This window comes from Esox lucius, chromosome 13 (assembly GCF_011004845.1).
Source record: "Esox lucius isolate fEsoLuc1 chromosome 13, fEsoLuc1.pri, whole genome shotgun sequence".
Classification (NCBI taxonomy): Eukaryota; Metazoa; Chordata; class Actinopteri; order Esociformes; family Esocidae; genus Esox; species Esox lucius.
The window spans coordinates 13,630,484-13,658,130 of record NC_047581.1 but is presented as its reverse complement, the minus strand read 5'-3'; the positions used below and the strand labels follow the sequence as shown (position 1 = coordinate 13,658,130).

The following is a 27,647-nucleotide window of genomic DNA, read 5'->3' as shown; positions in this document are numbered from 1 at the left end:
CTCCTTGTAAGAGCATTTACAAACACTCAGTGGTGCTGCAAGTGGTGAAAGTTTGGTGATAGATTACGGAGTGATTGCACATATAAACAAATATTTATCGTAATCATAGCATAATGAGATAGTGAGCAGTATATGTATATTTATTTACAGTTGATGTACACATTTACACTATCAGTACAACGTGAATGCAGAAATATTAAGGGCCAATGCTGTGTATTGCATGTATTCTTTATTTCAGTTCAGAGGTGGCTTGATGTGGTTTGACCTGTTCCCTGCTGGCCAGATATCAGGTAGGTGAGGGTGACAGCACAAGGAATGGAACTATAAGATCTTTGTAATCCATTGTATGAGCCAAGGTAGAAGCCATCTTCTAGTTCTCACCTCATAAACCTACACCCAAATAGCACATTTCAATGAGAATTTACTTTTGTAGATGTATGTTTATTTATATATACATGGGCAGCCTATATATATTCATCTATAATTACATAAGAGGCACAACATTTCTATGTACAAATCAATAAATAATGCCAGGTCAATAGACATACAAAGACAATTCCGTATGACACCTTAATATTCTTTGTTCTTAAATAATTTATAATAGAAAAATATGAGAAACAAGACATTGCAAATTGACACAAAGGTTTGAAAGGTTAAAGGTTACAACGACGTGGTAATGGCAACAGACACTGCACAGTCAATCCAGGTAAAACAAAGCAAGCTCCAGTAAATCAGAAATTAATCAAAGGGTCGTAAACACTGACAGGTATGTAAAGCACACATGTGCAGAACCCCCCCCCCACCCCCACCAAAAAACCCTCTAAAAACAACTGTTATTTCTCAGGGATGTGATCCAGATGCTCCATAGTAAACCAGTCGTAACCACAGTGCCAACTAGGCTAGGCTTGCTGTTTTAGTGTTCCGAACACAACACTGGAATGCACATCTCCACAAGAAGCACTAGTAAATGACAAATGAAACAAACATTGTCTTTTTTTTGAGAGTGACAGAACCCCACACGACCAATCGCTTTGGCACACACAGAGGTAAACCAGTTGTCATCTTCTCTTCAAGGCCTGAAAATATTTCTACCACTACATGATCCTCTATGTGTTCACAGTGTTCAGCATAGAAGGGCACCTTATCAGAGAGATAAGCAAAGACCCAATCACAGTGTAAGGGAACATCAGAGCAGAGATGAGCAATCATCATGCTATGCAAGTCCAGAAAAAACAGCCTCTTCTCTGCCCCATCCAAGCCATGGAAACAAGAGATCTGGATAGTTGACATTGAGGGAGGGGGTTCTGACATATTTTTCCCCCTATGGTCCCATCATGGCTAGCAATGAATGTATTAAAGTGCCATTTAACATGGTTGGGAACCGGCATTTAGCACTGAGCAACAAAGGCATGTCACTTTTTTGGCTGTATTTTCCATGACATAAAAGACCCCTGGCATGCTTGTGAGAATCTAATTGTTTGTGTCATTACTCTCATGAAGAAGCATGTTTGGGGTTGCTAACTGGCAAAGACTGTAACCTCCTCTTGCATGCGTGGGACAGGCATCAGGCAGTCTGAAATTATATACGATACCGCCAATTCCCACTGTTAGTACTGGAATGTAAACCATTGTTTTTCCCACAGAGAGCATGAACCGGATGTAAAATGCCATCATCAGTGTCCCTGAATTATACTGTGATACACTATACAGTCATAGGAGGGTCTCAAAGTCCTGCCTGTCCTTACCAACATCTTTCTTATAATAGAGGTTTATTTTTGACCTATGAAATGCAAAGTAAAAGTAACCGAGAAAAGGCCTAACTGTAATGTTAACACTGTCAACCTTAAAGGTCCATTGTAAACTAATGCTAATAGCTTATGGGTATTTTTACCCATTCTCATCACATCTCTATTTCTGTCTTTTTTTCCACACCAACCCTGTGTAATATTTTCAAATGTTGTTCTTGAGCATTTCGAGCACATTAATGACCACTGAAATTTTCATTACATTTCTCGCCACTTATTTGTCAGAAACTAGTGAATTTCAAATTAGTGGTGTTTTACAAAACATTTTTAACCAATCAGAGAATCAAAGCCAGTTAAAAATGTCCAAATTTACCCACATGTCTTAGATAATGGCCCAACTCATAGTTCTCAGAATTTATCAGTTTCTGTGACCAATCAGATTCTTTTTCAACCAGGATCTCTAGGAGTTGCTCATATCTAGATTCCTTGCAGGAATAAAAACAACATCCACAGGTGTGGAACACCAGTCAGCTGGAGCATGGAGTTCAGGCTTCCAGGCAAACAGAGCCCCACTGCAACATATTTTCTCCTTGTAGTGGTAGCAACTCAATAATACACTATCTGCATCTATGGGCTGCTCTTAATAGTGTACACACCTCACACTGGGTTGTCTCTGAAATGGGCACAGACATTCACCCACATTCAATATGGCGGCGTCTGCAGTAAAACTCCTGACAATGGAGCGTTTTCCCATCTATTCACGGAGGACAAAGCACATCAGGCCTCAAGAGACTAAACTGCCTCAGTGACATAAATCAGGCCACCCCTGTTCTCTATGCACTCTGCATCAACCCTCTAACCACCCCACAGTCAGAGTGTACAATGTGGCAATATGTACATTATACACTAGAATATTCCATATGTAAACACCACTGATACAATAAAATCAGGCACACAGGGTCAGGAACAGCACATTGATAAGCTCCCCTTCATCAAGGCCTGAGCCACGAAGACGCCAGTCTCTTCGGGCTGACCTGGACACATAACTGTGTTGGTACAGTTAAGTGCTTCTCCTGTTTACTGCCTGCTTTTGATGCATGCAGACGTGATAAGTTCTAAGATCCTTCATCTTGGGTGAATTTAAAGGCCTTAATCCAGCAAACTGTTGACAGGGATCTGTGACCCTCGCCCTCAGAAGATGCCTTTAGCAATTTTCAGGCCCTTCTGTTTCATTCGCGGCAGCGTGGAGCTGGCTACACTCTTGGCCCGGCCTGTCTTGGATAGGCCACGTTTCTTCAGCACAAAGTCATAGTTCGCCGTAGAATTCATGGCATAGAAAACGTTGGCATTGTCTGGGATCCGCAGCTCTATGTGGTGAGAGGAGAGGAACACATTTTTAGTAAAAATGTAGTATTTCATTAAGTAATTAATAAATTAGGACACGATAAAAGATCTAGGCATTCAAGTTATAATTTCTATACTATCAATTTAATTTATTGCAAGGGGGGAAAAATAAATCTTTACATATTTCTGGGAAAATGGTCATTTCACTACCTTTATCGTCAGATATTTTCTGCATCAACTCATAGTCCTCGGTCTTCTCCTGGTCCAGGTTGTGTTTTATCATGGCCTTCCTAATGACTGCTGGTGTCTTGTCCTGACTAGTAACCTGCACCAAAACAATAAAAACACATTTATTTGTTGATATTTAAAACTGGTTTGCCTGAACCCTTTTCTCTGCCTCAGACCTGCCCAATGCCAACAACTAACACATGAAAAAGCACAAGGAGTACATCTATCAGTTTTTAACAAGTGCTGTCTTCCTTCGTCCTACCAGGATGCTCTTGTACATGTTTCCGTTGTCCACGTCTAAGCTGACTCTGATGATGCAGCAGTCATCCACCTGCTGGTTGTAGAGAGGCAGAGAGAGGTTGGAGCAGCAGGACACAGCTGAGACAGACCGCTTGTGAGAGCGGGAGGCTCCTTGGAGCGCAGTGGAGGAGGACACCGAGGAGGACGAGGCGCTGCTGGAGCCCGAACCGGAACCCATCCCTGAGGTGTCTAGAGATGACAAGGAGGTGGATTCCCAAAACTAGAGAGAGACAGAAATAGAAAAGGATTGATTACAAACATTTGAACTCCACAGAACACTCTTTAGTTTCGCAATACACAAAAAGGGAGTGGAATACGACAGTATGTAAGGTATAGGTACAACTGACAGTGTTCATAGTGATCTTCTGCCACACTAGCGTAAGAATCACAGTGATCTTCTACAGCATTACTGTAAGAATCACAGTGATCTTCTACAGCATTACTGTAAGAATCACAGTGATCTTCTACAGCATTACTGTAAGAATCACAGTGATCTTCTACAGCATTACTGTAAGAATCACAGTGATCTTCTACAGCATTACTGTAAGAATCACAGTGATCTTCTACAGCATTACTGTAAGAATCACAGTGATCTTCTACAGCATTACTGTAAGAATCACAGTGTTCTTCTACAGCATTACTGTAAGAATCACAGTGATCTTCTACAGCATTAGTGTAAGAATTACAATAATCTTCTACAGCATTAGTGAATGAATCACAGTGATCTTCTACAGCATTAGTGTAAGAATCACAGTAATCTTCTACAGCATTAGTGTAAGAATTACAGTAATCTTTTGGAACTGGTCGAGGGTCAGTAGTGAGAGATGAGGTTAGAACTAAACACAAAAAAACGTGAAAAGAAAATAAGAACTATAAGCCTGGTAAATGGAAGTACCGTGGAGTTGGAATCAGAAGTCTGGCTCTCTTTCCTCATAGCAGAGACGGAATGTTTTACTAAGGATGTAGACGTCTATTGAGGAAATCAGAGCCACAGTAAGGCAAACGTCAGACAGGTAAGAACACAGGGCTGTATCAATTCACATGGCCCTTATCACTAGGGGCCTACAGAAGACCAGGTCAAAACCATTTACTGAGGTGATGTGGTACTTCTACAATCTCAGGAAGAGCTACAGTATATCAAGATTGATGTGTGCGGGCATGACGACATGCTTCTGCATCTGGTGGTGGCATTCTTCACGTGACACTGGACCCTCCTTCTTCTCACCTTCCTCTCTTGGGTGTCCGGAGAGTCAGAAAGGAAGCTAGCGTTGACATCCTCAAGGTCCGAGCCACTGGAGCCGGCTGAAGTGACACTGAGGGCATCTCCACTGTCGCCAGCCTGACAAGGTCTGGACTGGTCAAATGACTTTGAGTGTCCTGCCCCGCTGCAGCTGGCCTCTGTTAACTGGCGACTGGAGATGAAGGGAAACACATGGACACGTGTGAGGACAGGGGTTCAGTAAACACACAGGCGAAGGATGTTTCTTCAGCACTACAATATATCGGGAACTAGTGTGAAACACAGTTAAGGCGATATATACATACTCGCTCCAGCGTTTCATGATTCCCCCGTTCTTCTTGGCTCTGAGAGTGTTGCTGGCTGACTCTGACAGCGGTTCAATCTCACAGGACAGAGCGTAGCTGGAGGCAAAAGGCATGGAAATGATGACACAGAGTGCCAATAAACATTTAATTAATTTGCATGTCATCGAACTCCATAGGCCTCTGCTCACCTCTCCGCCTCACTTAGTCTTTCCACTCCAGAGAACCACTCCCTGAAGAGGCTGTCCTGGGTGAAGCTGTAGTTATTGGAGGCCAGCTGCAGCAGCTTAATCTGAGCTATCACCTCAAACTCCTGCAGAGAGAGAGGAGGGAGCGATTGGGGGTGGTGAGCCAATCACATCTGCCTGTTTGTTGATGCAAATTTCTTAGAGGCGCATATTCACAAAATGTACCTTTCGTCTCTTTTCAAAGTTGATAAGTCCACTCTGGAATGGAGAACAAAGAAGAATTAGATGTGTGGGCACATTTCATGAAGAAACATTTGGACGGCAAGAAAAATATATAAATTTAAGTAAATGCCTCTCAATCTAAGTTAATATCAGGTGTCACTGTTCATGATTTCAGACAGAAGCGAACACAGGATCAAGAGACAGAAAGACTTTTACTTCTGTGTAGTCTTTCATAGCCGTGTCCATCATGACCAGGTCGGTGAGGAAGGTGCCCAGGTAAGGAATGGTCCCCTGCATCACTCCCTGTGACAGAAAAACAGACGAGGGAATTACAACTCATTTCACCACCAGATGGTGCTGTGGACACAATAATGGCAATAGAGCATAGCTGACACAAAAGTAGTTGAACTTAACAACGACAAAAACATTTAGACTCACCAAGTCTCTCTGCTGTTGGTGTCTCCTCTGTGCTCGTTTAGGGTTGATCTCCAGTGTGGCGAATTTAGACGTGCCCTCCTGGAGAGAGAAAGAAAAATCTGTTTTTACAAAACTGTGCTTTCAAGAGTGGAAAAAAGGCATTAGAAACCCAGCTGTTTCCTGTGCGTCATCGCCTCGCAAAACCGGAACTCAGGATCCTACAAAGGCCTACTGGCTTATCCAGTGGAGGTGGAGGGAGTGGAGGTAGGCAGGACTGCAAAGCCTGACAGGATCATGCTTCACCAGGGCGGGGCTCTAATCTGCATCTGCCAGCTGCCTATGACATCAGCAGGGGGTTCCCTCCAAACAAGCACAGGTTTCCTCCCTCAGGTCACAGCCAAGAGTTATGTCTTAATACGTCAGCAGGAACCACCAGGCTTTAATGTCACCATAAATTCATATTCGTCTTGATAGTGTAGGAATGTGGTCAGCCACTCCTGTTAGAGAGGCTCTATGCTTTTAACTGCTTTGTATGACTATGAGGTTTCAACACTATAATAATATGTGACCAGTTAAAGAGTAACTTGAGCTGAACAGCAACGGCGAATGCAATTGTTTCTTTTGCACAGAGATGTATTCAGGTAAGCCGACCAAATAGGTTTCTCCTCTGGGAATCCAATTTCACTGAACATGTTGCCGCCAACTAATTCTCTGTGAGTTTCATAAAAGAGAATCGGGTCTTCATGTAATCCTGGTAGAGGCAGTGAGCCTCGTGTTGAAAGAATAAAATATTCATGACTTCTGCCACTGCTTAAATTGCTTGTGACACACTGTTCTTCTTCAAGCACAAGGTAACGCAATTTAAGTCCTCTCAACACACACACTGACACCTGTACTGGTGGATCTCATGTTTTAGGGAGAAGTAGACAAGGCAATATCTATGCTGTCATGGACAACTTATAATAAATAATTAATGAGATAACAGCTGAAAAGTGTTGCCTGGCTTATTTTTTTTGCGGTTGCTGTGTGAACCCAGCACTAATTGCTCCCAGGGCGGTCATAAGAGCAGCCCCCTGAAATTCTTCAATTTGGAGGGGTTGGGTTATTAAAAGCCAAAACCAATTTCAGTATGCAAACTGACACATTTCCCCTTTCCTGTTCGTCTGTTCAAGATTCAAGTTTGGGAAGTAGGACATCTATTTTTTCACCTTTTTTTAAATTTGGAGGAATTATAACCAGCTATGAGTGTGTGTTTCATTCCCAAACCATCGATGGGGTGGAGCTTATGGGAACTTATGACTAAAACTTGCTATATATTGTACCAAAATAATATTATATGTATTTCTTATAAATTATTCCCAACATACCGTACTGTGCAAAAGTCTTTAAAATATATATTAAAATATATATATATAAATAAAAAAAATTACAAATAAACACTCTCCAAATAAAGGACTTTAGTTCGACTATCAGGTGCCTTTTGCACAGTACTGTCACCTTATGAACTAAATTGAAATTGGTCAGGGACCTGAATACTTTTGCAAGGCATTGTACATAGATTTGAGTTGAGTAACATTTAGTCAGTTATGGGAACAAAGGTCTCTATATCAGTTCAACATACAAAACAGCCAACAGTAAACTGGACCAACAAAATATAAATTTCAACCTCCTGTAAGTTAGCTACACTCAGTAATTCCAGGTTTTGTTATATGAACCAAATGGACCATTAAAATAAATGTTTTCTTGCTGCTTCCTTTGAGACCGTGCAAAATTAGAAATAATAGAGTAAATAAAGTAGATAAATACATTTTAAATAATACAAATAATGACACAATAACAATAATAAAGATAATGGTGCAGACAGAGATTTACCAACCTTGACTAGCAGCTCCCGGCTTAGAGAGTAGTTATTGTCATCTGAGAAGATCTCTGACAGCTCACGAAAAGTCCGGAAATTCTCTCTGTCGGCAGAATAAGGTCAAAAGTGAGACCGAAAGAAGAACAGCAACCTAAATCCACAGCGCAAAAGAACTTCAGATGAGTAAAATGTTAACTTCCGCCATATGTCCAACATAACGTGCCCATGGAAAACCCAGGTCCAATTCATAATCAAATTGCCCTCCAAACCCTTTCCATTTCAACCCAAGCCTCAGTCAGTGATCCCATGAATGAAATGGTCCTCACCTGGACACCTCATCCCAGGTCCTCCTGAGACGGTGTATAGAGTTACACTGCAGGGCTGACAGTATAGCTCTCAAAGACGAGAAGTTCTTGAGGATCCGACATTCCTAAACACAGCAGAAAAAAACCCATAGAGTGAGAACAGACGGGACAGATCAGCGGACACTCCATCTAACTGCAGAAGGTGGAGCCGGAGTGTGGGTCTAATCGTGCCTTACCCTGGCCACCTCTATCCAGCGCTCCACCAGCCGGGAACGTTGTGTCGGCTTCAGACAGGGGTTGCTTAGGCAGGTGGTGATGACACAGTTGGTGACACAGTTGAACTGGGCCACAGTGGCCCGAATGGTGGGGGCAAGGTGTTCCTTCCCCTTTTTATCCCGCTGGGACCAGATGCCCCCCAGGCAGTGGTATGGGACCACCTTCTTGAACAGATCCTTCAGGTTGAGGTCATGGGGGGGTGGGTGAGAAGGTTAAGAGTCAGACAGGGCATGCAAAGAGCAATAAGTGAACTGACCTTGAGCAGTTAGATGCAACTGAGAGGGGAATGTCTCACCGCATCCATGAGTGTGAACTGCTCAGCGACCATGATGGGGTCAAAGGAAAGAAAGTTCAAGGCGGGAGGTTCGTCTTCAAAGCCACTCTCTTCCTGAGTGGCGAATGGACAGCCAATGTGCTCGACTGCAAAAGAAAACACGACGATGAAGTCAGTCTGCCTAAATGCTCTAACACCACCAGCTCAGCACAGGCGGTTGACACAGACAAGCACCGGATAAACCACGCCCCTCACCGTCCAGGTCGGGCTCGCACTGCTGCCGGCGTTGCAGGAGAATCAGCAAGTTGCGAGCGCGGCGCTCCAGGTCGGAGCCGGGGAAGTGCCGGTGCAGGTAGGACATCAGATGGTGCAGGCAGCTGTAACGTGGAGGGCTCCAGAAGTCCTCAGAGTACTGGTCCAGCCACGCCCCCAGGATGGAGGACACGGTGCTGGGGGGAGGACAAGGAGATGAGAATGGGACCAAACGACACGCCAACCTACGGTAAAGCGCATACCGAAGTACGTTGGCTTACTTTCGGAGCTCCGTGCTGTCCTCCAGCGCGGGTCTGCGTTCATCTATCCTCGGCTGAGTCTGTAGCTTGGCGTACCTAAGACAACGAAGGACACGTGGGTGAACTCACAGGTACAGTATGTGGTTGTGGGTGTACTCGTGTTCCGCGTGCCGCCCCCGTACCTGTCGAGTAGGAGCTCCAGCACCTGCTCGGTGGTGGCGAAGGAGCGGTAGGTGCAGAGGAAGATGGTGACGTAGGTGGAGTCGTTGCCGCTGAACGCGGACACCATGTATTCCACCAGCCTCTCCAGCGTACCGGCCTTTATGGTGCGTACTTTGCAGGTCTCGTACAGGCTGAGGGCCGAGTCCGTTTCCACACCCAGCCATCGCTGCCCCTTACTAGCCGACTGGTGCAACTGCACCTTCCTCAGGGTGATGGTGAAGACCGCCCCGTCCTCAACCTCCTCTCCGATCTCCTGCGTCGAGCTCTACAGGACAACAAGACAAAGAGGTGATGTTAAGGGCAGAAATACACACATTGAGATTTTTCTCTTATTTTCACTCCCTGTTATTTTCTCTCGCTTTCTTCTTCTAACAAGTATAATAATACAGTTAATTGTGACACCCGCACACACAAACACACACACACACGTGGCTGTATATGAATAGCAACACTGTTGCACCAGAGGTTTCTAGATACACCGCATTTCAACCCAGGGGGAAGCCCAAACAAGTTATCAACACAAACAACTTGCTCAGTGACAGAGCGGCCTGTACCAAACAGTTCCTTGTTGTTGATTGTTGTCACCAACCTTTTTAGCTTTACAACACAGAATTGTGTGGAAATGAACGGGTTGTCACAGTCAAACAGTCTCGCATAACCCGTAATTGTACCATAACACATGAACAGTACAGTTGAAGAGTTAACATTGAATCTCCCAAACATAGTGATGACCCAGTTTCACGTTGAGGCAGCCTCTGTGGCAGAGTGGAGTAACATTTCAGTCCTTCAGCAGACATCCTAATCCAGAGCAACTTCCATTACAGAGTTCATAGATTTTGGTGCTTCTTTAGTCTGGTCCCCCATGGGAAACAATACCCACAACACTGGCATTGCCATTGTAATGCACTAAAAACTGAGCAGTGCGGGACTGTACAGTAATCTAGCACACCATAGACATCTGACATGCCTCTACCTATGTGCCCACAAAACAACCAAGGAGTTGTCAGTAGGTAGATGTATAGCAATGCCTCCCACACAAATCCTCTATTAGTCATGGTCTATTACTATCTAACCTCGAGAAAACACAGCCACTCTGTTTCGCTTAGTTACCATGGAGCGGAGCAGAGATTCAAATGGAGCTGAATTTTGATTCTAAATGCTACATTAATACTAATACTGATGCCATTTATTCTAAAAAGAGAAGAGTTCATGTATGTTGCTAACAATCGTCATGAATGTGTGTATAAAAGCAGGGACTGAGCAAAGGCCCTGACAATGAGAGTTGCTCTTATCAGCTCAGCCACACAGACACTGCAGGGCTATCAATCTAAACCCAAAGAAATGCTTCTCTTCATAAAGACAACCCACATAAGGTCAACCTTTCTCTCTATTTTAATGGAGAAAAAGGTCCAGGAAAACTCAATATAGTCCCACTCAGATTCACCAGGTCTTCAAAAAAAGGAAAAGGTTGAATAAAATAACTGAATAATAATCCTCACACTGATGACCTGAATGCAGTCGGGCCATGTCACCGGATCTATTTTGAGTATAACTATGGAAAAATCAGGAAACATTTAGAATGCCTCCAGGGAACAGGTTACCATAACTGCCAGGGAAAACTCAATGAGAACCGGAACAGGGCATGAAACAAACATACAAGATAGAAAGGCTTTCCCCTTTCAGCCTTTTTGGTCATAAGCCTATTAGCCTGACTCATTGCTAAGTCATCACAGATAGAGGTGGCACAGATATCCCTAGTAGGATACATAGCTGTCATGGTATGCATGACTCTCATTGTCTCATTTTCACATTCATGTCACCTGAAGGACCAATGTTTGCAGAACTACTGTATACAAACACTGTGTTTCACTCAATCACATTCTAATAATGGAATAAGGCATTTCAAGAAATATACTTACAAACCAGTCACGAATGAAACACTGAGAAAAAGGCACCTCTGTCATGAGTGGGATGACTATGCAGATGATGGGAAAGCCCAGAGGAAGGAAAGGACCCTCACGTAGGGAAGAACTAGACAAACAATTACCAGAAAGTGAAAACTGGAAAGTCCGTCAAGAACGAAAGGAATTAAACCTAGCCGGTCGTGGATAGACTCAGGACTCTCTTTAACCACAAGAACTGCAACATTTGAATGGTTCCTCTTTTGCAAGCTATGCAGCACTGCATCAGAATGGAAAATTAAACGAGGAACTTCCTCTGTTAATGCATGTCAACAAGTGAGTAGGCATCTTCACGGTGTTAGTGAATCCCATCTATAAAATGATTCTACAGTGCCCTCCTGAATTCTTAGTCCATTAGCAAAAATTAGATGCTGCTCTCCAGAAGTAAACATGAGCAAAAAAGGCTATGAACAAAATGAAACTGTTGTTTATCAGCTTGATCTTGAACTGAAAATATAAAATAAAGCCAACATTTAATTAAGGTACATTTGTTTAAAGAAAAAATTATAACTCATTTTAATAAATATTTTGATATTTTAATATTATGTTTTAATTATTGCCACCTATACAAGTTGTGATATACCAAATATGAAAGAAGTATCTTCCACTCTGATATACAGATTTCATTTGAGTCAACTCTTTAGAAGCCATCCATTGCTTTTCACTGGATGAAAAGACATGCTCACTTTGGGAAAGTCAGAGAACACACAAATGAAATGAGACAAAAGGTTGGTGACATCCATTAACTAGGCAATGGTTGTAAAACGAAACAAATATGCATGCCTGAAAATCCCGATGTCCATTGTAAGGGAAATAATTGCTGGTTAGGATACTTGGCATCATAAACTCTGTCTCAAGTATCAAGACATTCAGACCAAAAGTACTGGCAATGGGAGGGTCCATAAATTACTAAATGCAGGGAAGCCAGTTATTGTGCCACATATGATTTTGAGAAAAACATTTAGTTCTGGATATATAATGTGTTTGTTCTTTGAATAATTTAAACAAATTAATGGTTACAATTCTCACATATTTTGAATGTAAAATCAAAGTGATAAACAAAAGTGACATAGCCTTTTTGCTAATCTTTACCAAAGGTGTCAAAGTTCAGGAGGATTCATAGATTGAGTCTGTTCAAAAGCTTATGATTAGCATGACAGATGCTGTATCTTTAATGACCACAAAAAAACACTGACCTTTGGATTCACTATGTCTGTATCTCAATGTCAACATACAACAGTTATTACTGGTCAAATGATCTATTCTAAAATTATGTATGAACACACAATATCACCTGGAACAATAAAGAATAAGAGCTAATGCACATATGATTGCTATAACTACCTACTTTTCATTCATTGTATTTCAGTTGTGTGTTTATTACTTTATGAAAGTGTTTTATAAAGTAATAAGCTGCTGGTCAGGTTTACAGCTGGTTTGATATTGACCATCCTCTGGGTCAACTATTTAGGACCGTAGAAAGATCTGCTCTGAAAACAGAGTAAACAAACTGACACACAATAGTGCAGTCCAATCGAGGCCATCTAGAGCAGGCCACCAGCTTCCCCTCACACACAATGGTGGTTGAAAACCATTAAGAGTGCATTATGTGAACACCAGAGAAAACATTCACTTTCAAATATTAGGTTTTTGTATGTAAATACAGACCATCAGCTACATCCACCTAACATTTTTGGAATAGTTAGACAAGTCTAGTAAGTCAGAGACAACCATATATTTGGTCATATTAAGCCTGGAAACTTGGAATAAAGTGATTTTCCAGGCTTTGGGACTAAGCATTCCAATGCTGTCTGTTTCCCTCATTCAACCTCCATGAACCTCAGTGCCCGTATCCCGCTTTTCTCTTCCTCTCCCTTTCTGTCGCCATTTAAATAAGCTAGCTAAAACAACAAACACTACTCTGTGTCTATTTCTACAAACCCACCTCCAATTTCTCATTAAAGAGCTCACTCAAGTTTTTTGAATAAAGACCCAACCAGCAAAGTTCTTTTTAAAATCACCCAGACATGCAACCATTACCACTAACTGGTATCAGTAACCCGAAAACACACACAGACACAATATAACAGGTTTAAAATAGTTGTTAAATATACTTGTTAAACTATGAGTTTAATATACTGGTTAAATGCTGAAGCTCTAATATTCTCCTTAAAAATGCCTGATTAACAACACTTTCCATTTGAACAGGCTTTTTTGATCCTTCTTCTTCGACCATCAGTTTTTCTAGTCTAATCTCTAGGATTGCCTTAATAAACGTATGCACTATATAAACAATTAGCTTTGTTTATATTGCAAGCTTACTCAGTTCAGTAAAATGTCCAAACAAAGAACAGAAAAAAGTAGGAAAATGTACACATAGAAGTAATAAGAATGACACCTATTAATAATAGAATACTGATTAAATGTTACATACATGTACTGTGTGTGCTTCAGTGTGTTTGTGTGTGACTGTTGGAAGTCTGTAGTGTCAAACCTCCACAGTGTTACATACATGTACTGTGTGTGCTTCAGTGTGTTTGTGTGTGACTGTTGGAAGTCTGTAGTGTCAAACCTCCACAGTGTTACATACATGTACTGTGTGTGCTTCAGTGTGTTTGTGTGTGACTGTTGGATGTCTGTAGTGTCAAACCTCCACAGTGTTACATACATGTACTGTGTGTGCTTCAGTGTGTTTGTGTGTGACTGTTGGAAGTCTGTAGTGTCAAACCTCCACAGTGTTACATACATGTACTGTGTGTGCTTCAGTGTGTTTGTGTGTGACTGTTGGAAGTCCGTAGTGTCGAAACTCCAAAGGGGACTTCTGTGCAGGAAGACAAATGGGTGAGTGGTTTCTTCAAATTGCCAGACAGTAACATAGTGAACCCTCTCTACCTAAGATGGACTAAAAGGACCTTTTGGGTCTTTCTCAGAGACCGCATGTTGTATTAGTGGGTCCTCCTGGACGAATAGGAACGAAAATCTTTTAAGCCTCTCCACCTTAACCTTGTTAATAACTAAAGAGATAGGCTCCTCCTCTTGTTTTTAATAGCCCACGATAAGCTCCTTGTTTTGGTTATCTCAGCGATCAGGCCCATTACCTTTGTGTCATTGGCAAAATAAATGATGGCGGCGGAGTTAAGTAGGAGTAATATATTGGGCTGGATGACTATGCATCATAGCTAATGGAGTGGGGCCTAAGGACAACCAGAGCAATGACATCATCCACAAGACTCACTGGTTCCTTCCCTTTGCCCTTGGTTGTACCACTATCTGTAATTGAAGACAGAGTGACCATAACAGTATCAATACTGTGCCAAGCCTGTGACAAAGCACGTCTGAGTTATAACATGCTATATATATACTCACCACGATTTATTTTGTCTCAAGGAAGACTGTGGTGGGGTTGTGGGGCTGTATGGGATCAACAGGCATTAGCCAAAAAGTCACATTAACTGCATTTTTTGAAAACAAAACACCACCATTAAATCCCAATGCACTATGCATTTTCACATGAAAGAGAATGGCCGTTATTGTGGAGGTAGATTGTAGTCGAACTCGTAGCCCAATGTAAAAGGGGCATTAAGCATTAGGTAATTGTGTTACTGAAGAGGATTAAATTAGAGAGTACATGCAAGAGTGCAGACTGAATTGCCCTCTCCAAGCTTGTGACATGTATAACTGAAGGGAACACATACTGTCTTTAATAATAACATATCTTTCGAGTTCCAGCCTCAAGTTCCACAAGCTTGGTGAGAGGCTGCTTTTGTTGTTCAGCAGGATATATAACATATTTAAAACATTCATGCAAGTGAAATGCACACAGGGTTTGCACAAGGATTAACTATCCATTAAATTGCAAATGTTTTGCATGCCATTTTTCATCTGTAAAAACCAACTCATAAGACAAGCCAACTACAATTCACTCGTCTAACATTCAAAATCATTGTACCAATTACCTCTTGTCCTTATTTGATTCCCTCTGATCAAAAAAAGGCATGATGTAAGGCCAAACAATTTGATTAGTCATTCTCTGATTGTTAAAGAAACGTTGCTTATTCCTCTCTTTTGGAACTTCCAATGGAACTGATGTTTGTGTTTATGTAACAGGCAGCAACAGGACCCACAGGACAAGTTTCAGAAGATCAACCTATATACAAACTCTAAAGCATCATTATGTAGGCCTACATTCTATATATTTTGACAAGACAAATCACTAGACAACTACCACACCCAACATTTTCAGTTTAGTGACACATAATAACACAAGCCTAAATAATGGCTAAGTATCGATGGATGGTTATCTATGCACAGTTCACCAGCTTACCTCAAATAGCGGTAGGTCAGGGTCCAAATGTGTAAAACTGCTAAGGACCACCGGGCTTTCTTCTTCGCCAACCTCCAGTTTTACCCCATCCCAAATATTGCGTACCTTCCATGTTCCAGCATCAAACATCTCATCGATGTATCCGGAGTGGATGCTTTGCCAATATGGGTACATCCCCATAAAGTGGACCATTGATAACAGAACGATTTAGGCTGTCAATGGATGTGACAACCTATTTTTGTCGTACATCCATAGTTGGTACTTATGAAGGGCTTCGCCAGAGGACCTACACAGTAAAACGCGACTAAAATAGACTACTAAATGCGAGCGCTACGACCTACTGTACTTACAAATGCATGACTCAGTTGCGGAAACTTTCTCATATAGTAGCTCCTCCTCATTTCTTACTGTACCAGTCCCTCCCAGAACCACTGTTTCTATTACGTCGCTGTGGAAACCGTCTAGAAAAAAATATTCCAGACTAATACGTTTGTCCTGTAGAGCTTTATCGAATGCATAAACATCAGTAGAAACGTAAATCCGTATTATAAATCCATAATCTGACAAAAATGTATCCATCTTTGGATGGACCACAGTCAATGAACCATGAAGGACATGAATCGTTAGATATTATGGAACCCCGAGAGATAGCAGAAACGTACGGTACTTCACAGCGCAGGTTGACTATATTATTACAGTTAAGCTTAATAAATATAAGTTGTATATAAAAACAGAAACTATCTCACATGGATGATACCTTTGCTAGTTAAAGGAACCATTGGGACAGTATATGCTGTTACTATTCTCTCCAACAGCAAAGGGTCAATTTCGCCGGTATTTCTCCTAAGTAACACTTCCCTCTACTGGTCAAACATTGAACATACTTGGACTCTCTTGAGAACCAATCATTCTTCAACCTCTATTTAAAGTGAGAGGAATAAAATGTGATTTGTTTAATTACCATCTGCTTTTCCCAAAACATTCTTAAACCACATATTCAATAAAGAAAGCTTTTCCAGCTTTCAACAGCACCAGATAGAGATATTGGTCCTGATATTCTTCACATACATGTTTTCCCTGAACTGTTTTATGCAATGAAGAAAGAGGAAGAAAGAGTGATGCATGAAAAGGGAAAGGAGAGAGAACATGTTCAGCCAAAAGGAGAAAGATAGCTGCAATGTAAATACTGTTCTACCTTTTGCCCTGGGATGAGAGTCCAACCTCTTTCATTTGTCTGGCTTCCTGCTGGAATCAATAAATAACACTGTTGTTCTGCTATTGCACATTGACAGACACTACAACATGGTTTATGATTCTCTTAGAGTGACTCATCTAAAAACTGTGTTCACACACAAACAAACATTTTGCATTAATATAAGCAGCACTCTCTACTAATATTGCAATTTCTTTTTTTTACATAATTGGCCTACCAACACACTCAATCTAAAATGCCTTAAGTTGCCATGGCATAGAAATCTACCATTACTCCTAATTCAACAAAGCATCTACTGTCATCCATATGTCACCAGTACATGGTGGTATCTATTGACTAGCAAACTTGGCTTTGCTGAAATCTGGTGCTCATCAAGTTTTTAAAATGATCAGCATTTTAAGATGAACGATGCAGGCCTTGGGGTTTTCAGTCTCAGGTCAGTACTACAAACGTTCCGTTCAGTCCTCGACCGCTGCTCTCCTAACAAGCCCCTGTGAGATAATACACCCAGGCAGGCCAGTCTTACCACAGAACAACTAGTCTTTTGGTTGGTTAAAACACAGAAATGTTTAACCATTAAACATAAACAATCTATTCAGACAAAATAGAGATAACTGAGGGGAGTCCCTGGCCTTAATCTTTTCCTTTTAAGACCACTGTCATTGTGTTGTTGACCACTGGCAAAGTCCTCAGGCTAACTCCACTAACACTAACCCACAGAAAAAACACAAAGATCATATCACACAGTGAACAGTCATCAAAGCCAAGCAACTGGATAACATGCCACGGCCAAATGTGATGAGCATTAGCACACAAGATCAGGCTCATGAAGAAGCATGATGAACGTTGAAAAGAAACACGCTATAACAAAATGCAGAGTCATTTCAGGAAAAGGCACTTCCATTTATCCTGGCACAATATGAAGTGTTGCCAACTTGAACCCTACCTGTTCGTCTACCTCTCTGTATTTCACAGTTTTTAAAGGACCCCGGCACAAAGACAGAGTCCTACAACAGCCTCCACTTCTCAGCAGTCCACAGGTCCACGAAACCCACCACATCACTGCTTCTTTCAGAACCAGGGGCTAACACTGGAGATTAAACCGGACTGGGGCAGATAACCAAAGGCAAGGTTCAGAGCTCACCCCCCCACTCTTCTGTCCCCTCCCCAGCCACAGATTGGGTGCCTTTCTCAGGCCCACTCCACTGGATCTTTACTTAATCAGCTGTGTCAACACAAAAGCTAGAGGAAAATAAAACATTAACTTCTATTAAATAATAGTGATTCCAATAAGCCCCATTTATAGTTTGTAAAGGTGAAGAAAAGTACTATGTGCAACGGCAAAAACCTAAGAAGCTTTAAACCTATTTTGCTGAAATGAAAATGAAATCACTGGCATGTTACTGTTGGAATTCCCAGGGATATTCCAGTTTAACCTCAGTTGTGAGGCAACGTCGACTTACAAGCAAGTAGGCCTAACAATATATGATTATGATAATTCTGTCTTTGCATCAGATTCTTTTTTTTATTATTTATTTTTTGTTTTACTTTTTGTCAATTAAAATGAACGAAAACATACACTGATTCATTATATCAATTCAATCAATCATATTAGGTAATTATATTAGATCTGATGACCAAAGATTTTCCAATTCAGACCCTTAGCAGAGGGTCTAAATTTAGACCCGTTTATTCAGTACTTTGTAAAAGCCCTTTTGTCAGCGAGCATAGCTTTGAATCTTCTTGGGTATGTTTAACATATTCTTCCTTGCAGATCATCACAAGCTCTATAAGATTGGATGGGGATTGTTGCTGAACTCCAATCTTCAGGTCTGTCCAGCAATGTTCAATGCGGTTCAAGTTCAGGCTTTAGCTGGGCCACTCAAGAACATTCACAGTCTTGTCCCAACGCCACTTCAACATTGTCTTGGCTGTTTGCTTTGGGTCATTGTCATGCAGAAAAATTTATCTTGGCTTCAGTCTAGAGGTCCGGTGTGCTCTACATCCGGTTTTCTGGAAAGGTCTTTATTTTGTCATGTTCATCCTTCCCTGAATCCCAACCCAGTCGCTGAGAAGCATCCACATAGCAACATGCTTCACAATAGGGATGATATTAACATGGTAATTAGCAGTACCTTGTGTTTGCCAGCATTTGGCCTATGAGCTTAATCGTTTATTTTCAGTTTCATCACCAGAGAATCTTTTTCCTTATGCTCTCATAGTCCTTCAGGCAGCATTTTACTCAGAAGTGGCGTTCATGTAGCCCCTCGACCATAAAGGCCTGATTTTGTACCAGACATCGTTGTACTTCTGGCAAGTTCTCCCATCTCTGAGGAGAAATTCTGAATCTGTTAGATTGGCCATTGGGTTCTTGGTCAACTCCTTGACTGAGTCCCTTCTTGCTCAGTTACTTAATTTGGCAGAACAGACAGCTCTAGGAAGTCCCGGAGGTTCCAAACGTCTTCCATTTCACAATAATGGAGACCACTGTGCTCCTGAAAACACTTAATGCTTAATGCTATAGCAAACCCTTACATGACCTTCCCCAGATCTATGCCCTGAGAGGTCTATGGGGAGTTCCTCAACTTAATGGATTGTTTTTTCTCATGCACTGTCAAGTATGGGACTTTCTAAATCATGTCCAATTAATTGAAATTGCCAACAAGTTTTAGAGACAACACAAGGATGATTAATGGAGTCAGGATTCATCTGAGCTCAATTAGGATTGTCATGGCAAAGGGTCTCAAGCATACATTTTGCACAAACTTGCAAAAATGTCAAATTTCCCCCCCACTCTGTTGTTATTTGGTATTGTTTAGATGGATGGCAATAAATAATGTTTAATCAATTATGAATTAAGTCTATAACACAACAAAATGTGGAGAAAGTTAAGGGGCCTGAATATATTCCAAAGGCATTGTACTTGACCCATATCCTAACAAGGTTTTCCAGCACACAGTTTTGACCTACTGTAGTAGCCATATTGGTCTATTGTAATCAAATAAACAGGTTCCTCAAACATCCCAGATAGTCTAATTTATTAGAAGAGTTGCTTCCACAATGTGATCTGTACACATATCTACAAAAATGTTTTGTTTTTGCATGCCTTCTCCATCACACTAAGACATTAGATTCCATTACGTTCTAAAATGTGTGATATTACATGAAAAAAGCTACTGTATGGTTTTACATTTACAACACCATCAAGGTAGATTGGGCTTAATTCATCTCTCCAACTTTGTCATCTAAATTGTATTTATTTAAATCCTAACACCCTGGCTGAAAGCCAGCTCCAATATAAAGACGTTTCTCTCACAATTGTAGGGATATCAAGTGGCTCACACAAATATCAATAAACATGTAACAAACAAAGCGTTACCAAACTTAGATAACAAAGCCAAACTTTTTAACAAGTCAGATAAAAAACCCAAACAACATAGCTATTCCTTTTTTATCTTGACTACATAATGACATCTGTATTGCCCAATACATAAAATACTCACTACATCAGTAATAAATTAACTACTTATCAATTACAGGTGATCAGCTGAGATACAAGGGTCTGATATAATCAGAAGACCTGTCGAAAAACTGCAGGTTTCCAACGTGTGATACAAAAAACACATCCCCATTTAACTGTGGGCATGACCGTACATGCATGAGAAAAAAATGCAAAAGGATTGCACAGCACAGGGGAATGGTTGCCTAACTCTGTACTGGATGTAAGCCAGACGCACTGAACAGCTGAACCCCCACTCCGGCGGAAACATACTGTAGCATACTAACATGTCTTTCCTATCTCACTCACAACACTCTCACCCATAATTCCTCTCACGCACACAGAAACAGACAGCCAAAGACACTGCAACTGCATCGAATAACAACCTAGGAGCTCTTTCTTACCAGATCATCCAGTATGTTGACAGGAAAATCAAACATACACATCTTGACTGGCTGAGCCAGGGCTTTGTGAAGGCTGAAGAGGGACTTGGTCTCCATGCTGCTAATTCACTCTCAGAAAGGACAGAGGCTCCCGCAGCAACAGCTCGCCGCTCTCCTTCTCGCTGCTCCCCGTCTCGCTTTAACTCCCACTCTGCATCAATCCAATACACGCAAACAAACCAACGGGAACTCCGGGCTGCAGCGGACAGAAACACCACGGCTGTTCCGACTGCTGCTGCCTCCTACTGAGGATTGGGAACCTATCTCTGTGAGAAGGGAGAGAAACCCCCTCCGCTCCGCTCTCTTATCTACTTCATCTTGCCTCTCCCTCTCTGTCTCTCCCTTCCTGTCACTCTCCTGTCAGCTCCATGGAGTCCTTCTCACAAGGGAATGCCTGTGCTTTCAGGAGCTGCCCTCTGCTATCTTCCATTTCATCCTGCAGATGTAGGTATTACGGCTGCTAAACCCAAATTTACTGGGTGATTTTCCCTTCCTCAATAGTACTGTAATGTTGTTCTCACACCTATTCACACAAAGACAAAGACTACAGCCTGAATAACAAGTACGTAGAGGGCAGAGTAAAAAGTTGTGAAATGCAGCAGATAAGCTCATTTCCTGTTTTTGCTCTCTTCTCTAAATGTGCTGAGGTCTAATGAATACAGTTGGGCTCAAAAGTTTGCATAACCTTGGAGAATTGGAAATATATGTACGATTTGTAGAGAAAACATGAGTGAGCAGGCAAAACACGTCTTTTATTTCTTATGGGATTCATATTTAACTGTACGTTATAACAGAATGGCACAATCATAAAAAAAAACATGGCAACAAAGAAAAACATGAACTGACCCCTGTTCAAACGTCTGCATACCCTTAGTTCTTAATACAGTGTACTGCCTCCTTTAGCATCAATGACAGCGTGCAGCCTTTTGTAATAGTTGTCTATGAGGCCCCAAATTCTTGCAGGTGGTATAGCTGCCCATTTGTCTTGGGAAAATGCGTCCAAGTCATGCAAAGTCTTTGGTTGTCTTCCATGAACCACACGTTTGAGATCTCCTCAGAGTGTCTCTATGATATTAATGTCAGGAGACTGTGATGGTCACTCCAGAACCTTCTCCTATTTCTGCTTTAACCACTGGAGGGTCAACTTTGCCTTGTGCTTAGTATCATGGTCATGCTGGAATGTCCAAGAGCATCCAATGTGCAGCTTTTGTGCAGAAGAACGCCAATTGTCTGCCAGTATTTTCTGATAACATGCTCCATTCATCTTTCTATCCATGTTCACAAGATTCCCCGTGCCTTTAGAGTTCACACACCCCCAAAACATCAGTCAGCCACCACCATGCTTCACAGTGTGGATGTTATTCTGTTCACTATAGACCTTGTTGACCCCTCTCCATACATAAGGTTTATGGTTGTGACCATTAAGCTCTATTTTGGACTCGTCACTCCAAATTACAGTGTGCCAGAAGCTGTGAGGCATGTCAAGGTGTTGTGGGCATATTGTAACTGGGCTTTTTTGTGGCATTGGAACAGTAAAGGCTTCTTTCTGGCAACTCGACCATGCAACTCATTTTTGTTCAAGTATCTACAACGATCTACACCTGCCTCCAATTGGGGAGTAGAGGTGCCTAGAGGCACCACCTTCTGTCCGGTCCTGGCTATGGCCCCAGCCCTGCGCAGAGATGGCTAGGGGCATAGCCAGGATGTGACACATTTCCAATATATGCAATATTACATATAGTTAATAAACATTTAAGAATATTAATATAAGATTACAATCTTAAATTTAACCTTCATGAATTCATGAGATACTGTTAGTTTTTTTAAATCCCCTTAATTTGACTGTCTTGGTTATGAAAATAACGTTATTAAATTTCGTACTAACTGTACATTATCCTATAAATTATTTTGTATTGTCAGTTCTCTTTTTCTAACAGATATTTCCATATTTATCCATTAAACTACCACTCACAATAAATCGCTCCATGTTACTTTGAAATTGTGTTTTGTATTCTTTCTTTTTTACTCAAAAACATAACCCATTGTTGAAAAGTGACATTGTCAACCCCACACAATATTATTTGGTAGATCCACTTTTCACTGCAACAACAGCAAAACAAAACAAATATTTAAGGAGTGGCGTGTACAACCCCCCAAAAACATTTACATTGACTTGAAGTAAATTGAGGGAAATTCCTTCTTACCATTTGAATATTGACTAAGAGTCTGTATAACAGTTGTTGTCAAAGAAACGGTCTCCTCAAAGAGGGCTAAACTGCGTGGCCAATTACATGGCTCCATGCATGCAAGTCTTGCCTTGCTGTCACAGCCAGGATAGGAACCTGGACTGTAAAATACAGGTCCTCTTCCTGTAGTCAAAGGCAGGACATGGTTGTGCACAGAGCACAATCAGAACACATAATATGACAATGCCCGGGGCCTCGTGAGGTGCGGTCAAAGCCATCTCAGCACCATCCGGGGCTGGTGTCGGACAAGGTTGTTCTGACCCAATGTTGTAGGTAGTACACCAACAACAACAATCATGGTTATTTTTTGCCTGTGAATGTGTTCTCCTTAAAGCAGGTACTACAGTTGCATGCAAGTACATTCTGGTTTAGTGGTGGCAAGCGTGAAAGAAGCAGAGTGGCTTGGCTTGATTTACTTTGGTGGACAGATCTCAATGTTTTTAATCTCACAATCCTGCCTCAGGTTGCCTTGATGACGCAAGGTCATTAACACAAATTTACTTTTTTTTATTGGGAGGGAAGAAAAAATCCAATATCCTATATAATATCTTATTTACTCTCCACATTTAGCATGTTATAAATACTAAAATTCAAAGAGTTAATATATTTATTAACATTCCACATACAGTACCAGTCAAAGGTTTGGACATCTACTCATTAAAGGGTTTCTCTTTAGTTTGACCATTTTCCACATTGTACAATAATAGTGAAGACTTAAAATAACACATGGAATCCTGTAGTAACTTAAAAAGGTGTTAAACATATTATATTCTACATTCTTCAAAGTAGCCATCCTTTGCCTTGACACTTTGCACTCTTTGCATTCTCTCAACCAGCTTCATTAGGTAGTCACCAGGAATGCTTTTCAAAAAGTCTTGAAGGAATATAAAATAATATATTTTTGGGGTGAAAAAATGTACTGTGATACAAGTGAAAAAAAACAACTCATCCATTGCTAAACACTTTTCTTAATGAAATTATGCCTATTTTCATCATATGTTAATGAATTATACTGTAGGAAACCACATAAGATCATGCTTTTTCAATTAATATTATTACCTCACCGGCCACTTCATTAGGTACACCTTGCTAGTACCGGGTTAGACCCCTTTTGACCTTCAGAACTGCCTTAATTCTTTGTGGCATAAATTCAAAAAGGTGCTGGAAACATTCCACAGATATTCTGGTCCTTTTTCACATTAGAGCATCACCAGTTGTTGCAGATTTATCAGCTGCACATCCATGATGCAAACCTCCCATTCCACCACATCCATGATGTTGTGCCGAATTCTGACCCTACCATCTGAATATTGCGGCAGAAATCGATCTGGCAATCACATCAATCAATCGATTAGGCATCAGATCAATCGATCAGGCGTCAGATCAGGCAATGTTTTCCAAGTCTTCTATTGTCCAATTTTGGTGGGCCCGTGCAAATCGTAGCCTCAGTTTCCTATTCTTAAATGATAGGAGTGGCACCCAGTGTGGTCTTCTCCTGCTGTAGCCTATCTGCTTCAAGATTCAGAGATCCTCTTCTGCATACTTTGGTTGTAACCAGTGGTTACTTGAGTTACTGTTTCCTTTCAATCAGCTCAAACCAATCTGACCATTCTCCACTGCCTGCTGCCATCAACAACGTATTTTCGCCCAGAGAACTGCCGCTCACTGGATATTTTCTCTTTTTCTGTAAACCGTAGAGATGGTTGTACGGGGAAATCCCAGTAGATCAGCACTTTCTGAAATACTCAAACCAGCCCGTCTGTCACCAACAACAATGCCATGTTCAAAATGACTTAAATCACATTTCTTCCCCATTCTAATATTGGGTTTGAACTTCAGCAGATCGTCTTGACCATATCTACATCCCTAAATGCATTGAGTCGCTGCCACGTGATTGGCTTATTAGTTACTTGCGTAAACAAGCTGTTGCAAAGGTGTACCTAATGAAGTGGCTGGTGAGTGTAGTTTTTGGAGAGAAATGCTGATATTTTTTCAGGATAAGGGCATTTTCAAGCTAACTGTCCACATGGAAATGTATAATATAGAAAATTGCATAAACAAATATTTCACAATACAGAAATTCCAGGCCTGACTTTGAAAGTCATGATTTTCAAGAAGCCATGCACATATTTATAGACAATAGCCCTGCATATATGCATGGACAAAACAAATAGTTTTCAAATTTCACATCTTGGTTGGGTCTTCTGCCCATTTACAAAAAATATAAAAAAAAAGCATTGGCTCTCCCAACCTATGCATCCGTACTTCCTGGTCACCAGCGACCCAAGATATACCCAAAATATACATTAGTGCTCTATAGCGTAACTTAGGTAAATAAAATATTTAAAAGTGCAAGTGTGATGAATACTTTTGAGTACTGTACTACACTGTACTAAAGGAGATCTCCCAGATTCCTGTTAAATTCCATTAAGGAGAATGACCCATATGTATTTTGCAAGACCAGTCTTTTCGAGAGACGTTTTTTATTAGAAAAATAAATTGTGCCCAATAAAAACTGTATAAAGTTATAAAATAATGAGGAGTCAGGGAAGAAACAAGAACTACTTTTTATTGCCTTTTTAGGCAAGTTTCTAAATATTAAAATGTATTTGGCCGAGAGTTGTCCCCCCCTCAACCCCATGAGTAGGCCTGTGTTACAGGAGTGACACAGAGATCAACATCCTGCCAAACCTCTCCCAGTCTGCAAACTCAGACAGGTTATGTTACTATGGCAACCAAAGACATTTCCTTTAATTTAGCTATGTATATATAATATATCAAACTCCAGAGTAAGTAAATCTCTATTTCAAAGGCTGTTTTTGCTTTATTTATAGCCCAAGAACTGACTTTGGAGTTTAACAATGGGAAGTCCCCATCCTGCTGACACTGAAGGCCAGTGGACTGATCCAAAAACAATCTATCTTAGAGAGCTTTACTTTCTTGCCAAGAATATCATTGTGTTTACTGTTAATTCTTATTAATATGTATCCTGTCCAAAAAACAACAGATATTTCAATATTAACCACAATGCTGCCTGGCATCCCACTGAAGCTAATCAGAGTGGATCCCTAGATGGGAGTCCAGATACTGGTGGAAGATGATGGAGGGTCACTGGGGTGCACTCTTCCCTCTGATCAAATTATTGAATCCCAGGGCATTGAAAGGACATTGCCCTTCATAGGGTGTGATCTTTAGGATGGGCCGATAACATTTCCTAACTCTTTGTGGTCACTAAAGATCTCATGGCATTTATCATAGGATCTGGGATGCTGCTAACCCCAGTGTCTAATCTGGTCCCCGAAACCAACAAGGCCACCCAATTATCATGAAGTGATGTCAAGGGTTAGAGGAAATATGAATTTGAATTATATTAGGGGATCCTAATAGGATAGTAAAATGTTTTGTTTATCAGTGTGTGCCTGTGAAGGAGTAGGAAAAATAGACAATGAGAGTGAGTGTAGCACTGAGTGAGATACTAAGGGAGAACGTGGACTGTAGAGAGCGTGTGAGCACTGTCAGACCATATCCAAGGATGCCGCCCACAGATGCAGTTGCAATGATGGAAGTGTGATAATTATCTTTACTCCTACAAGATGATAATTATGTCTCACATTCAGCATAGTAGACCATAGGGGGAACTATGCACACATTCAAGATGGGCATAAACATAGATGACCAATTGCTATTCACATGCATTCCAATTCTGTGAAGTTTTTAAGATAACCCACAACGATCAAATGTAACAATATTATGTATACTATTATTTATTCTGTAGGTCTATGAAACACTGCAACAGTGAGATGCACCTCACTATTGTGAACCAGGTGACTGTAGCATACCTGTTTCTCCAGCATTATCATCCTCTCAGGATCATGACTAAAAGGTATTGTCGTGGGTGTTCATACATCATCTTCTTCACCGGCATACAGCATTTTCATTATCCATGATGCTCGAGCATCAAATAAACGAAGAGTATCCTTTTAGAACTATCCTCAGTGAGTCCAGCACCACCTTGAGATGATGTGTAGTAGTAGAACGCTGTAATATTCTATTCAGCTATTAATCTTAACTCCACAAGAAATTGCTAATACATTTCATTTCTAGGTCATCCTCTATCTTCAATCTCAGAATTCCCGTCTGCAACCGTGGTGGACATGCAATGTTTCTTTTAATGGAATCCATTTCAAATAGGAAAACAAGAAAAAGCTATCTTCCTACATAGAAAAAGTATATTCCTATTATTTTAATCGAGTCAGGCAGAGATGCATGTCAAAATATAATGCGAAAATATATTACGTATAAAATTGTTAAAAGCTCTGCATTGCGACTAAAAGAAAAGTAATAACTTCGACTACCTATTTATGTTAAATATGTTCAATCCACCTCATCAGCATGGAGCAAATCACCGTATTAAAAACGCTATTTATGTTACTCGAGACCTCAAGCGTCTACAAAGTTGTCGCTCTTGAACACATCGCGGTACCAAAGCGACAAGTACAGAGTGGATAAGATGTTCTTGAACAAGTCC

At 41.0% G+C, this 27,647-nt stretch overlaps 1 protein-coding gene across 5 annotated transcripts; it reads right to left on the bottom strand.

Annotated features, from left to right (window-relative positions):
• Nucleotides 1-212: 212 nt before the first annotated feature.
• LOC105014171 (ral guanine nucleotide dissociation stimulator) lies at nt 213-27,561 on the bottom strand. 5 transcript variants are annotated; one of them, XM_010876243.5, is made up of 18 exons: nt 26,959-27,561; nt 9,394-9,698; nt 9,233-9,307; nt 8,955-9,148; nt 8,721-8,845; nt 8,386-8,601; nt 8,171-8,274; nt 7,863-7,947; nt 6,008-6,085; nt 5,786-5,872; nt 5,573-5,605; nt 5,351-5,472; nt 5,163-5,258; nt 4,843-5,029; nt 4,513-4,587; nt 3,580-3,837; nt 3,300-3,414; nt 213-3,112 (listed from the first exon to the last, which is right to left on the bottom strand). In XM_010876243.5, exons 1-18 carry the CDS (start codon nt 26,977-26,979, stop codon nt 2,937-2,939), a joined length of 2,352 nt encoding a protein of 783 aa, XP_010874545.1. In that variant the 5' UTR covers nt 26,980-27,561; the 3' UTR covers nt 213-2,936. The 5 variants fall into 5 exon arrangements, with proteins under 5 accessions (XP_010874545.1, XP_010874542.1, XP_010874541.1 ...); XM_010876240.5 differs by lacking the exon at nt 26,959-27,561 and adding an exon at nt 20,835-21,556; XM_010876239.5 differs by lacking the exon at nt 26,959-27,561 and adding an exon at nt 17,878-18,390.
• Nucleotides 27,562-27,647: the final 86 nt, after the last annotated feature.